Source organism: Pholcus phalangioides, unplaced genomic scaffold, assembly GCF_987345545.1.
Source record: "Pholcus phalangioides strain wild (caught in Gottingen) unplaced genomic scaffold, Ppha-v1.0 ptg000013l_1, whole genome shotgun sequence".
Lineage (NCBI taxonomy): Eukaryota > Metazoa > Arthropoda > Arachnida > Araneae > Pholcidae > Pholcus > Pholcus phalangioides.
The window spans coordinates 10,548,064-10,563,995 of record NW_028301606.1 but is presented as its reverse complement, the minus strand read 5'-3'; the positions used below and the strand labels follow the sequence as shown (position 1 = coordinate 10,563,995).

Sequence of the window (15,932 nt, the reverse complement as noted above, 5' to 3'; positions counted from 1 at the left end):
GGTTAGGATTCAGAGGGGCAGAGCTGATGACGAAATTTTGCTGACAGGGGGAGGGAGGGGGTCAGAGTTTTGCTGACTTTGTCTGACAAGGGGGGGGGGTCAAAAATAGCTAAAAATTTGCTTACATAATACTTGAACGGCCCCTAATATAAATTTTTATTCCATATGAAGTATTTGTGTCAAATCCGCTCTATATCTAGAGCAGGGGTGAGCCTTAAATTGATTTTCTTATTATTATTTTAATCATCATTTTCCACAGCAGAATTGATTATCAGACTATTTACATTCATTATTTCTAGTGACGATAGTAATTAGCTATGTTATCATCATACTGAATTTTCATACACATGCATTGCTCTCAAAGTTCGTTATGGGCATTTTTACCCCATTTCATACCAGGTTGGGCATTCCACACTGAAGCAGACTAACACTTTTTCAAACCAAAAATACTGATATTCTGTTCCAGAAGGTAACTCAAGTTATAAGAATACATGTATCGCAAATCTGGTTCCGTGCAATCTCATGGATATAGAGTAGCACCCAGTAATGGTGCATGTTCACATCCTTTCACATCTACAGGTAATATGCCTGGTTCACGTGAAGCTAGTACATTTTATCTCAGTACCATCATGGGTTTACCCATGATAATCAACACTATCCACACGATTGGCTTTTGGCACGCTTACCATCTCAATAATAAAACTCTTTTTGAATTCTGCCTGTGCAAGAATCAATTGTTTGAGTGTCTAATTGATCTGTGCGTCCCCCACCGGTCGCCAAATCAGGAGTAAGTAATGACAATAATTTCGGAAAAATGTAGAAAACTGTTTTGTCTGTAAAATTAAAACTATAAATGTAATTGAATGGACTAATTTGCAAAAGAAATAATAATTTTTGATGCACTACATCAAAAGGGAAAATTTTAATGAATAAATTGCTTGTGTTGTACACAAATCTACAAGTTTTCTGGGTGCAGCTAATACACCAGAGTGTTGATGCTGCAGCTAACCATTATGTTGGCCACCCCGATCCAGAGTATAGAGAAACCTTTGGTAGTGGTTACACAATTTTAAAAGAAAACCTTCATAAAACTCAGCACTTAAAAGAAATTTCTGTTGTTCTTCAATATCTTAAGAAATTCTATCACTCACCTGTAACCAAGTATATTTGATTATTATTGATCATTACTAATCGCCATCTTGTTCCAGAAAAAACAATTTTATGTAGAAATGACATTAAATAACAACAGTAATGTGAATATACAAACATACAAGACCTAATGTTTACCTCTGAAAATATTCTATGCATTGAACTGAAACAGCATCATGGATTACTCCCATTGATATCATTAGTTGTTCTTTCACAGTATCAGTGCATTCTATCTTAAAGGGGTGGATGAAATGTTTTGAGACATCGACCAAAGCATCAGTAGGCCATGGGGTCAACCAATCCATCGTACAACCCGATATGAGACCAGGAAATTTCAAGGATCTATTTCTGAATTTCTCACCAGCCTAAAGAAATTTATATATGTGTATATATTCATACAAGTACAGAAAATGAATATGAACCCAACTCATTCTTTGGAAAAAAAACTTGAAAGAATGAAAAATAATCGTAATGTGCACACCATAACAAATTATTAAATTATTCAATTATACCCATGGTTTCCTTTGTTTATAATGAATATCATTTTAATTTGACTATCAAAAACTGTGTCACTCTTGTCTTGCCCATTATAGTTTAAATAAGTGTTTCCCAAAATCTGCTCTGTATGCACTTCCCAGGGAGCTCCATGAAAATTTGAAAAAAAAAGAAAAAAGAAATTTTAAAGAACATGACATAAAATAAGAAAACGTCACATGCTGAAGGGAGATTAATAAATTTCTGTGCATACTGTGCAAAAGGCTTAGATATCTCCTAAGGGGACTAATTAGACTTATGGGACTCTACCAAGATTGTAACCAGAGAAGAGGAATCTGATCTTGTCCATCCAACCTCAACATGTGAGAAATGACTGATATATTATGTATTAAATACAGTAAATCCCTCTTTTGCAAGAAACGGCGGGTCAGAGAGGAAAATTTGGTAAAAGAGGAGTGACCACATCTGATAGGGGTTGTTATTCAAGAGTTTTGAAGTGAAAAAGAAAAGTGGCAGCATAGGGGGGGGGGGCATTAAGAAGGTTTTCACTCAGGGGTGGCTTAAGTGAGGATGCAAGGGGTGCAGCACACCCAGATGGCAGGTTGTGAGGGGCAGCAGCACAGACTTTAGTTGAGACCCCAAAATTAAACACCGTAAAAATTTACACGCCATCAAGCTTTTGAGTCATATCTCAACAACAGAAACGTTGAGAAAATAGACAGGGACTATAATACCAGAAACAAGAATGTAAGCTGCAAAATTTTTTGAAGATTGGTTGAAAAATTACGTTTTTTTTATACTGAACACATACATAGTGACAATCAATAATATGAAGGGTTATTCACAAAATGATGTACAGTATTTGAGAATACTATAATAAATTCATTTTTAAACATACACTTACCAGAACAGGTAAAAAAAAAAAAAGAAAAACTCAAATATTATCATTTTATAGCAAATGTTCTGTATGACTTTGAGTCACATGGATAATGTCCAGACGATAGTCTAGTTCCTAACAAACTAGTTTCAGCATGTCTGATGTTACTAAGTTCAGAGAATTACATATGCATGTTTTTAGGTCATCCAAGTTGCATGCTAGAGAGGTGTCATATACACATTGTCTTCAACAAAGTCCTACAAGATAAAGTCACATGGTGTGATGTCGTATGGCCTCGGAGGTCATACAGCATGTTAATGTTCACTTCAGTGTGGCCAATCCAACAACCAGGAATCAGACTGTTCAGGAATTCACAAACTTACAGCTTCCAGTGAAGAGGGGAGTATCATCCTGTTAAAAGACGAAATCATTCGAGTCCTCCTCTAACTGCGGAAACAGCCAGAACTCATATCAAGATATGTGTTGCCATTCACTGTTGGTTTCATGAAAAAGGCTCATAAAATTTCATCTCTGAAATTGAATAAAACAATTCACTTTAGCAGAATCTCATTCATGCTCCATGGTATAGCGTGGGTTTTCAGTCCCTCAGATACTATTAATATGGACGAAGTACATGTGTGGTTTAGTAGTAGTAGTCCCTCAGATACTGCAGCTGTGGTGGTCGAGCGGTCATAGTGACGGACTCGCATCGGGAGGATCCGGGTTCAAATCCTACCGTTGCCGCAGTGGTGGTCGGCTGATGTTGGTTTTTTGCAATTTCCAACTTTGAGGCCGAATGCGAGCCAAACTCCCCGTTAAAAAGTCTCGCTGCAGAGAACAACAGGTCTAGAATGGTATAATTATTCATTCATTACACTTCACTCACTATGAGTTGAGAAAAAACTCATAGTTTAAAAAACTGATTGCAGATGGCAGCACTACAAATTAATTCAAGTTAGGTTCAAAACACGTATATGCACATTTCAACATGCACCAATTCGTTAGAAGTTCTGCAGAGGAATGTGAACAAATTGGATGTGTGATTTAGTAGTAGTCCCCCAGATGCGCACATTGTGGTGGTTTACTTTTGCCCACTGATATGGAAAGTTGCTTTGTCACTGAATACAAGGCACGCTAAAAAAATCATTGTCATTTTCATATTTTTCATGTATTTTTCTGAGAAAATGCAATAACTTTTTCTTGTCTGTTGGAAATAAAGCTTGAATCATCTGCAACCTCAAAGGTTTCATTTGCAATTGTTTTCTCAATAAGGGCCACATGCTTGTTTGCGGAAGTCCCAGTTCACGACTTGCTTCGTTCATTGATTTCTTTGGGCTGCATATAAACCTCGCTCTCATCTTTTCAACAATGTCATTACTAACATGTGGCTTCCCTGTTCTTCTGCCTTTACAAAGATAGCCTGTTTTTTCAAATAGGTGATACCACTTATGAATGCTTTTGTTAATAGCAGGGATGATAAAAATCATGATTTTTTTTAAATATTGTTTCTCTAAAGTTTAAATAATAAATTTTAAATTCAGATATTGTGTCCAAATATGACTGAGCAATGTTAAATTCTAAAGATTAGGTGTATTAAAGTTTTCATAACAGGTATAGTTCTCATATTTTGACTTATAGACGATCACTGCAAAACCCCATGAACTCTCCTTTGAAAAAGAATCACATTGAATGTACAAAATCCCTTATGAAAAATTTGAAATGAAAAAATTTGCTATGAAAATGAAAAAAAGCTATGAAAAATTTCTCTCTGTTGTAGCATAATTGAAAAGTATGGGGGAGAGTATGGGGGAGAAATTAAAATTGTGTAAAATTGTACGTTTTTATTATAATTTTTGAAATTTATTTACTATTGAAAAGAAACATATCTTGTTTCCCAACTGCAACAATTATTCCTACATAACTATCTCCTTTAATTTTGTATTGGCTATGTACACGAAAAAAAAAAAAAAAAAAAAAACCAGTAGTAAATTTCATTCCAGGGACAAAAATCTTGTCTATACAGCTACTACACTGCACACCAACTCCGGTCATATATCGCCATATGGCAACTTCCAACCAGTGCCGTTGGGTAGGAAATGTAAGTTGTCTATACAGCTGGCACTCTCTTCAACGACTTCTATGGGAAAGAAAGTTCTTGGAAGAAACTTTAGAAGACTGAAGAGAAAAAGATTTTTGATCTGAGAAAAACAGAATTAATTCTTCACAACCTGACTTTTCACCCCCAAAAAACAAATATTATTATCTTATTTACTTGTATTACATCAACTGGTGCTTCTTGTGTTTGGCGAAAGAAGGAGTTTGCTGCGCAAAAGCAGCTGCCAAAGTTTAAAAAAATTATTATTTAAAATTCCTTGAAATATCAAAAGCATCTTATTTAAATCAGTGATTTTTTTAAAAAAATCATGTGATTTAAATCAAGCTACCCTGATCAATAGGATATTTGCCAAAACCTCTGCGAAACACATGCTGTACTAAAATTGCAGATTGTGTTTTTGCATACTCCAGGATGCAAAATGTCTTTTTTTGCTGAGATGCCATTTTTAGTTATAGCGATAGTAGCACCATACTACAGCTTAATGCTACTGACTATGGGAATTCAAAAATTCTTGTTTTCCTTCATTTTAAACCTGTTCTGGTAAGTGTGTGTTCAAAAATGAGTATATTATAGTATTTTAAAATAGTGTACATACAGTAAAATCCCCTCTTTTGTGGACACTGATGGGACGAAAAAATTTGACAATAAAAGAGGGATGATCGTTATATATATATAATCAAGGATTTTAAATATTTTTATTTAAGGATTTTAAATATTTTTTTATTTAAGGATTTTAAATATTTTTATTTAAGGATTTTAATATTTTTATTATACAAGGGAAATCATTATTCAGCAATAAAAGATGGATTTTATTGTGCATTAAATTAGAAAGAGATACAAACTACAATAATATTAATTTAAATTTTGAATTTTTTTCCTTCAGAAAAGTAAAATTTGTTGCTATGAAGGCAAAAATAAATTAATTTTAGTAATGATTTAGAGTGAATTAAAATCAATTTATAAATAAAAACAAATGAAACTAGCTTACTGGTGAAAAACACAACACGACATGAAGATTGTCTTTTGATCTGGTCAAAAAATAATCATAGAGATTTTCCTGAGTTGGGGGACGTTTTGGAAATTCTTTTTTCATAATAGGAGTAAGTCTCTCCATTATGTCTCTAAGATCATCTTTGCTGAATAAACTGGCTACCTGAAAAAGAAGAAATAAAATAGTTAAAATGCAGTGCAGAATGATTTTTGGATTTTTAGTGAACATATATAATGAAAAATCAAGCATGTTTTTCTGAAATTTATCCCTCTTCTTCTAACAATTAAAATGGATCCATATGGGTAATTCTCATGAAATTAGACAAAGAAAGTAAAAAAAAAATAGTAAAAATAAATGTCAACCAAAAAAATCCAAAAAACACTTGATAAATAATTTTTTATCTACTGATAAATAAAATATAGTCAGCAGTAAAGTTTGTTCCTAGTTCACAGTGAAAACATTTGATTTTAAGATTAACAATGTTAAGACATAGGCAAATCTAATGTGGCATTTTGATTATCTATAAGTACTAATTTGATATATCTTTATATAAGAATATATTTTTGTTTTAAGATAGAATATGTTATCATTTTAAAATTTGAAAAATGGGCTGGGGACAGCCTGAAGAAAGACATTTACTTAAGAAATGAAAATTTGTTTGAACAAATTTTAAAAATCCCTTCAAGACAAAATTATAGAGCGGTGACTTGTGAAGAACCGGAATATAAATAAGTGATAAAAACAAAAAGTTCTATGCTAAATATATTTAATGTAAACTGCTGGGGGGGGGGGGACACAATTTAGGCCAATTATGAGAGAATGACCCACTGTTAATGTTGTTACTGTTTTTTGTACATCAAAATATTTATACAATCAGCGTACCTTATTTGTGTTATTATAAACCTCATTGTTATAAATATAGCCTATGTGGATAACACTATGGCAGTCTTACAATAATGAAAAAACATGAACAGTCAATATATCATATGAAATACATTTCCTTAAGTAGGTAATTCCATTCACCTTAATAGGGTGCTTTAGCGATACAGTGAAACAACAAGACTGCAGCAAGAGGGAATGAGGGGGTCTGGTCTACACCCCAGAATGATAAAAAATGACTGATACATGGAGTAACGTGCGCAAGTCTACTGTTCTATCCAGGGTCACAACTAGGGGGCGCAGGCGGGTATGGTGCCCCGGGCACCGGACTAGAGGGGGCACAAATTTCACTCTTTAACCGCTCCTTCAACATTATGAGGGGGCGCCAAAATGTGTGCTCGTCCCGGCTGACCAAGCATCTAGTTACGGCCCTAGTTCTATAACTTTGGTACCCCTCCGAAATGAATTTCGGCTATGGCCCTGCAGTGAAGGAATTATAGTAGCAGCAGAAGTGGCTATGAATTAGCATGAAGAATACATTTCAGACCGGGAAGGAAAGAATACTTTTTGAAGGGAGAGAAGAAAGTCAAAATAGTAATTTGGAAATACTTGACCCCATTTGAAAAAAATAACTAAGTATATCTCGTATTTAAACTGATCAATTGGATCAATTGATATCGTATTTGGAGTTTACTGATGAATCCCTCACCGCCATTCAGATTCAGCAATAGACTGTAGATCTTGGTCTAATTAGCCATCACAAGCACAAAATTACAATAGTGGGACAAAAATAATAAATGATCAATATCATATTGAATCTAAAATTCCAATTCAATTCAAGAACGAACAATGATAAAAAAACTCATTCTTTATTCAAAAAATAGCAGCTCTGCAAATTGTGATTGCACAAAATTTATTTTTTCTTCCATAAAAAAGAAATAAAGAAGTAGAAAATTTAAAACTGAGTTGAGCTCATTTCAAATTTGAGCAACAATTACCAGTTTCGTCAACAACTTTCTCAAAGTAGTTTTTATTTTGGAAAAGGGAATCAATGATACAAGTCATTTGTAATAAAGGATCTGAGTCAAAAGAACTGACTAAATATTATGTAAAATGTACTGAAAAGTTTGATAAACCATTTTGAAGGCTTCAAATGCAGAGTGAATTTCAAGACATCAGTGAAAAGCTTATGAGTCTAAAGTTGAATTTAGAAGCAAAAATTATAACATTTACAAAATATATTTTGTATAACATTATAATATACATACATTATAGAAATTTACAAAAGTGAAAAAAAGATAACTCGAATGTCATGAACAAGTATTTAATGAAAATCCGTGTAGTTTACTAGTGATGAGTTTTTTTTAAAAGCCACTGAAATAATAAACTTGGTAATGTGACCCACATTATCAGTAAGAATATTTTTCTTTTCAAACATTTTTTCTAACCTTCTGTGCATTCCATTTTGAATTAGTTGAATTAGTGACATGAAAAAAACATTGGAGGAAGACTAAAAGTTGCTGGTCATCCTGCATGTATGGGACTAAAGCATGTATGCAGGAAAGGGAAGATTCTTTGCATTGTTTTTTCAGAAATTATTGGGGGCGGGTGGGGCTAAAATAGCCTCACCTCCTAGGTTTTAGTACTCATGTTCTGAATGGCACTGCAGTGTTTCTGATCCTTACCTATCTTTTGGTGCAATTATGACTCACAAACAACTCTTATAATGGATCCTGTTCATCACACAAAAATATATACTTCATGTTTAGAAAAATGCATGATGGCATAGGCGTAAACTTATTAAAAATGTTGGGGGGGGGGGGGTTGTCAGGCTCAAATATTGGAACCTCGTTTATATGATGCGTCGTATAAATGCGAAAACCGTATAACTGGAACTTTTTTCGAAAATTACTTCCCCCCCCCCCTTTTTTTACAGACGTTTCCAAAAAAATAAATTTTTAAAAAATCTGTCGTTTTGATCCAAAATCTTATGCTTGAGGAGAAATATTACACTATCATAACATTACTGTTGCTAAAGTCTCAAGCAATTTTACGGTATTCATTTCAAGATTTAACAGAAAAAAAGTGTTATTTAAACCTTTTGTAAAACATCCTATACTTTCCGTTTTGCTTTTGGTTTCTATATCTAAGCAAAAAGTAGATGATGTATTGAGTTCCGTTGTTGAAAGATTTTTCTCTTAAAGAAAGAACTAACAGTGTACATGTTTGCTATCAGCAGAGGGCCGGAACTAGAGAAGAGGGCAGAGGAGGCAACTGCCCGGGTGGCAAAATTTAGGGGGGGGCGGCAGTTTTAGGTGGGAAGAGAGAACACCGTTACAAAATTATCGAATAAGGGGGCGGCAAAATAATATTTGCCCCAGTCGACAAAAATCCTAGTAACGGCCCTGGCTATCAGCATACCATAGCCGTTCAATAATTAATTCAGTACCTGTCAAAATCCATTGAACCAGTCAATTATCTTAAATTTTATGGCTTTTTCAGTAAAAAATATGCATGAGAAACTACAGTCGATCCCGCTTAGTTTTTCCGCTTATAATTTATTTATAACGTTTTTTCATGATGTGTTTTTGAAAACCGGGAAACATTGTATTTCAACGACACGGTTTTACCGATTGAAAAATTATTTGATATTCGATAGAAATGGTATTTTCCAAAGACTTGAGAGTTCGAATCGAAGTGAAAACGTTGATTAATTGAAGTGTATACAGGCAGGGCCCTGGGTAAAGCAGGAATTAAGAGGCTCTTGCGGCAAGAGTCAAAGTTGTTAATTCGTCAGTGAATGTACGTTGTTTGAATTTTGGGGGGCTCAAAGTTATAAAGGCTTCATTTGCCCTTGCAGAAATTAGGCCCTGTATACAGGGATAATGTATAGCAACTGAAGTCAAACGTCATGCAAATGATTAAGGTCAGAAACGTAATAGGGAGACGTATAGGAAGGGTTCCATTATATTTTCCTAAATGCAGTAAAATCTCCACAAATGATGACCTGTACTCAAACACAAATATGCATCAATGGTCGCCTCTATTTGGTGTAAAATTTCTATGGCGGAGCCCGAAGTCTCCTCTTTTATTCATTTATCAAATTTACCAATTTATTTTATTTTCTTAGAGTGGCAGAGCCCTGGGAAGTGCACACGGAGCACCGGTTGAGAACCGCTGCTTCAGTGAAAAGTTTCCCAAACTTTTTGTGTGTGTTCCATAGCTCTTCTTTTTAAAAAAATTTCTTTTTCATCTCTCCCAACTCAAGCCCCACCCATAGGATCCTATACTAAACCCACAGCTTCTACCAACCCTCAGGACCCTCATTGCCCCCTTCCCCCAGGGAGGGGGCGATATTTTACACTTTGGAAAACACTGCTTTAGTGACCATTCTTGGTTATTATACAACTTGATTTAATGAAAGGTCACCCAGTGGGAGAAGGAAAATTTGAAAAAATGAAAAAAACCAGTGGAGAAGGAATCTTTTTATTTTTGATTTCTTTTGCACTATTTATAAATTTGTTGTGAATAGTGCTGTTTTTAGCATTTACATATTTTCAAGGGTGTAGCGAGGGGGGGGGGTACTTGAGGGGTCTGCCCCCCCCCGAAATGTGAGAAAATGACCGAAAAAAGAGGGATTAAGATGACCAGATCTATTATTCTATCACTGATCCCCCGAATGAAATTTCTGGCTACGCCCTCGCAATTTTAACCTCTTTTTAGCATTAATGTGTGTGGAAATGTAATTGAAAAATTTTCAGAATAAGTGCTATTTCAAGTTGTGCGGAAGATTAATTTTTTATAACTTTTCAAATTAATATTGCTCATAATACAATAAAAGTTCGTTATAACGAACTCAGGATCCCCTGGGTACCCCCCCCCAGATCTCATGAATCCCGAAATCCCTGGGCGGGGCTACGAAAACGAGTATATACAAAGAATGCAAGCAAATCCAAAAAATATATACAGTATATACATCTTTATTTATTCCAGGGTTGACCAAATCCCAGGCGCCAAGTCACCATGGTGACTGGAAAATCTGTATTGTTGCCTAAAATCTGTATTGTTGCCTAAAATCTGTATTGTTGCCTAAAATCTGTATTGTTGCCTAAAATCTGTATTGTTGCCTAAAATCTGTATTGTTGCCTAAAATCTGTATGTGATTGCTAAATCAGAATCTAGGGATCGCTCAAAATTTTCTGATTCCATAATTAACTGTCGATCAATATGGAAAGGAGCAGAGCCGCAACTAGAGAGCAGGCGGGTCTGGTGCTCGAGACGCTGAACCAGAATGGGAGTCGAATTCACCCTTTAACTGTTTCTTCTACTAAGGGGAGCCAAAACTCCGGCTTGCCCCAGGTAACAAAGTATCTAGTTGCGGCCCTGGGAAGAGGTCATTCCCAGAAAGGTCGAAAAAAGATTATTTAAGACACTTTTCTCATGAAAAAACCATGCTTGGCTCGTACAGAATTTGGCTGGCGATTACATTTTTTTCTGATTTGTCAAGCCCTGTATTTATTTATATTTTATGATACAGTGTATATATTTCCCTCACAATCAAATTACATTTCACTTATTTAGGATTTATTTTACTCATATATTGAGTTATATATCAGGTTTTAAATAAGAAAAAAAAATTTATGTGCATAAATTTCTTAATAAAAATTTGATTTAAATATTGTTACTGTCCCAAGTATGCAAGCCAAATGGAGTTTAAGTTTTTCTTAGATAAATTTTAAATATGTTTGAAAAACATAAAAAACATGCAGTAAGTTTTATTAATTTATTGATATGTCTAACAGGAAACACAAAATTCTTTTACTACGCTTTATTGATTATAAGTATTAGAAAGGCCTAAAAAATACTGTATCTAGATTGTTTTTGAAGATTCTGAATAAATTATCATTGAAGAAAATGCTTAAAATGCATGAATTTATCAAAAATGTGTAGCTATATTTAATATTGCTTACTTTTTCTGTCAGGAAATTGTGCGGAATCACTAGGAACTTTTCCGTTTTCTTGTAATACAACATATTCTACTAACAGAAGGTTATACTGTACATGCACAACCGAATGTGGTCCACACAAACCATAAAATACTGTGGAACTGCCTTTCTCAACATTTGTGGGGTTTTTTCAGGGAAAAACAAGGCGTTTACTTCAGGGGGGCTCCAAACAAAGCTATTCTTATTCTGCAGAACCACAAACCCTGTGTATAGCTGATTTTTTCACCACCGTAATTTCTTTATATTCCAATTAGGATCATCTATGGAACCGCTTCTGTTGGCGTCCCTGTTTCACTGATGACCATCCATTAAGCGCAAATAAAGAAACAGAAGAGAAAAAATAAAAAAAAGCTTTTAGCAAAGCCCTGACTGGCGCTGGCGGCGTCAAAAAGAATGTAGTTTTCATTTTCAGAGAGGAGTCCCCATATGGACAGATGCCTCCAGGTGACGCATTCCCCATGTAAGCGACACGCTATACACTCCCTGTCCTTCTAATTAGGAAATAGTGCTTGTATTCAGAAAACCTACATTGCAGCAGCCGAAACTGAACGCTATTGAAATGCTCTTTGTCAGCTGCAGAAGGTGCGGCCCCCTTTATCATGAAAAAAAAAAACAACTCAAATACATGGAATAAAAAAACATTTTCGAATGTTTGGAACAATTTCGGAAACTGATTTTTTTCTTTTCTCTTCCCGTCGTCTTTCTCCCAAAAATTTAGGCGCTGGGGCCGTGGTGCAGAGTTTTTCGGGGGGGGGGGGCCTCCCTCGAAAGGGTTATACTCAAAAAAGGAAGGGGGGGGATTCGTCCCCCCCTTCTCTTCTCATTTTGCAGAATAAGAAACTGTCAAAGATTTCAAGAAATGTGCAAAATAAGTGTTTTTTTTTTGGGGGGGGGGGGGCACCCATTTGGCTCAGGTTCCGGAAGCATTATCCCGATTGCCGTAGCCTGGTTACGAGCCTAAGACAATTACCATCATTTTTAGTTTTTCATGCTATGAATGCATTACCTGTGAAGAGTTTGGCTTCAGGGGCTCGCCAAAGATTCCAGGCTAGAATCCCTTCTCCAGTATGTGGGAGTCCATGGCCCTGCTTATGGCCCGCTGAGTGCCCCCCCCCCTGGTAAACACTGCACTAGATGCCACGGACGGGCTATAACTAGGAGTGAAGATCATTTTATTGTCGGGGGGGGGAAGCATCGAAATCACTCCTCGAGATCGACTGAGATGCTGCAAGATATTTAAAATTTCTGAGTGCTGCGAACGTAAACAGGGTATGTAAAACCCCCCCTCTTTGCGGTCATCGGCGGGACAAAAAGAAATTCGTCCGTAAAAAAGAAGTGACCGTGAGAGGAGGAACCTTATTAAAACCTTGAGAATAATTCTTCATTTTGAAATAAACACAATTTTGAATAACATAAGTAAGAAGTAGTACACACTTTTTAGAAATTCTCAATTTAATTTACAATGGAACATAGAAAAAATTACAGTAATTTCCGATAAATAACTCGCATCCTGAAAAATGGCCGGGAAAAAAAGTTTTTGTGGAAAAATCGCCACTTCTTTTTTTTTTTACACGTCACAGCTTCGTATAAAGGCCGAAATACACTGTACTGACGTGATTATTCCTAGTCTAGGTGTGGATAACGTATTCATGCGACTTTTTTTTTTTTGAGTGGGGGGGGGGGTCCTCGATCCCATTGGCCTAATACAAGTTTATGCCTATGACAGGTTCCAAGCACTTCGCTGTGAAAAATCGGGATCCTCGTGAAAGATCTCAGTCCAAAAGCTCAGTTCAATAGAGACAGGATCATTTTTGTCGGAGGGAAGAATATGTATGATCGAAACGGTATTTTTCTTCCCCCCCCCCCAGAATTAGCAGCCCATCAAGATTCCCGCCTGTGAAAACTGCCTTCATCCCTAGTTCCGGCCCTGGCCATGTCAGTGTTGGGGTACTGAAAACAGGGCTGCACTAGGGAGGGGGGGGGGGTTAAATGTCCAAAGTGCCGGACCGGGGGGGGGGGGGTCCACAAATTTCATCCTTTAACCTCCTTTCAACATTACTTGAAATATTTAAAATTTATAATGCTATGCTAACGTAAATAGTTTGGGAATCCCTGATTTTTAAGGAGGAAATTTCATATTCCTAGTATTAGAATGCAATGGTACCCGGCTCAGGGACTTTGAAATTTTCCATTCATTTCTTATTTTCTTTTTTTTAATGTTAATTTTATTTTACTATTATTTATTTGATTCCTCATCAAAGGCACCGGAATCTAGGAGTGGAGGTTATTTAGGCCCCCCCCCCAACCCCAATAAATTTTGTAAGGGGGCTGAGCCAACACCTACTAGAGAATTTTCAGTGGGTGTTGGCTGAGCCTCTCCCCAATAATTTTTAGAAAAACAATGCATGCAGTGCATCCTCTGTTTCCTGCGTATGCATTTCAGCCTCGTATATACGGGACGGCCAGCCAGGGCCATCTTAAGAGTATCATGGGCCCCCGGGCCAATTGATTTTTCTGAGACCCTACCAAACAAATTCTCGAAAATTTCAAGCAGATCTCATTTTTGTGAGACCCCTCTTCGCTTGAGGTCCCCGGGCCGTGCCCAGGTGGGCCCATGCCTTAAAACGGCACTGCGGCCAGCAACTTTCAGCGCTTTCTCCCCGCCCATTGTTAATTTCTTCATGCGGGCACCTCTGTTGTGAAGGCTCAAAAAATGTTTCAGGCCTTCGATCTTGTTAATAAGCTTAATAGTTATTCACTTTTCCACCTCCCACTTTTTTTCTTTTCTTCTGTTGTCTCATGTCCCCATCTCCAAGGTCACACTCAACAAAAGAAGAGATGCTGTTGAGCTTACTGACAGTACTAGCAAGAAAAAGGATTCCCCCCAAGTTATCTCCAGGAGGTGCCTTCAGGCAGCACTCTGGGAAGATGCAATTTAGGATGGATGGATACCGGGGTGATTGCGAGATAAGACTACTATTGTCACAGAACAAGTGCATTGAGATTCTAAAGAAAAATAAAAAAATGAAATTTCGAGCAGATGATTTCTACTATTTAGAGAAATTTTTTGTCAAAAAGTTTTTTCTGAACCAAGTGTGCGAAACATATGCACTCAAATTTTTTGGAGGCCGAGCTGGCTCTTCAAAAATGTTGGGGGGGGGGGGGCTCGGGCCCATGGGCCAGATACAAGTTTACGCCTATGCATGATGGTATCATTCACAGACTCAAATACTAATAATTTTGATAACATACCCAGAGGGGGGAAATAATAACTTTGTAGCATGCAGGCTATTTAAATTTTGCCACCCTAATCACATTAAAATTTCATGTTGTTGGTAACCAATTACAAATTTTGCACTTGCGACCCTGGGCCAACACCATCTATAAGCAAAAGGCTAAGCTTGTGCCGTCATTGAAGGTCATCTCACCTATAGCTATTGGATATACTACAAAAGGGATAAAGGTAAAGATGGCGCATGCATCGGCCTGCTATATCCAAAGGCTATAGGTGAGATGACCTTCTTCAGTCATGTCACGAGCTTCGAGTAAAAACCTTCTGCTATAGATGGTGGTGGATTAGCGTCCTTATAAATATGCAATTCAACATACCGGAATGTAAAGTTGTTGGCAGCTATAACCATGTGTCTATAGTTTTATTTTAAAAAAACTTACCTCACCAGAACCAAGAATAGTGTTCATATACTCCAGAAACGATTCTTCCTTGATTTCATTGTCAGTGAAAATGAATGTGACCCCTTTACCCTCTACTCCAGCTTTACGGTACAGAAGTCTCAAATCATCTTCCAAATTAGGAATGCCATATGTTCTGAAAAAATATATTTTTTAACAATATAGTTTTTTTAACAATAAAATAAAACACGGTGGTATTGTTCAACAGTTGTCACTCTTCACAGTTTGGATGAATGTAATAATTATGACTCTATGATAAATACTGATCACATTAGAATCAACCAATAATTGCGGAAATTAAAAAAAAAATCTGCAGCAAAAACTAACTGTTTTTTTAAATAGTTAAATAAAATTACTTATTGTTTTTTTTTTATTTCCCTTATTGTTGTTTTTAATGGGAAAGACAAAACTACATCAAAACTTACACTACAGTACCTTGACACAAGCAATGCACTGTAAGACCGGATTACACTATAAAAGTTTGATAATAGTGTAATCCCGGCCTAACAGCAATAACATGTTACAAGATACGATTCTATTTAGCTCACTGCAACAATTTTCAAGTCTCGATTATCAGCAACAAAGAGATGATATCTCTCTTTAAACACATATTTTTCATACAAATTGTAATTATATGTAGATGATTACTTTTAAGAAGAAATTCACCAAAATGTCCTTAAATTAAAATTTTATGAAAAGTTTTCTGTGCATTTAAATAATGAATTTTAC

The 15,932-nt window shown here is 36.0% G+C and overlaps 1 protein-coding gene across 1 annotated transcript in view; it reads right to left on the bottom strand.

Moving 5' to 3' along the window:
- The window catches only part of LOC149078585 (dynein axonemal heavy chain 8-like), a 294,865-nt gene that overhangs the window by 82,713 nt on the left and 196,220 nt on the right, over positions 1 to 15,932 (bottom strand). Inside the window, exons 58-60 of the mRNA XM_089241134.1 lie at positions 15,186 to 15,339; positions 5,626 to 5,790; positions 1,288 to 1,514 (exon numbers count right to left, since the gene is read on the bottom strand). Coding sequence (XP_089097260.1) covers positions 1,288 to 1,514; positions 5,626 to 5,790; positions 15,186 to 15,339 — 546 coding nt within the window. The remainder of the gene's footprint in view (positions 1 to 1,287; positions 1,515 to 5,625; positions 5,791 to 15,185; positions 15,340 to 15,932) is intronic.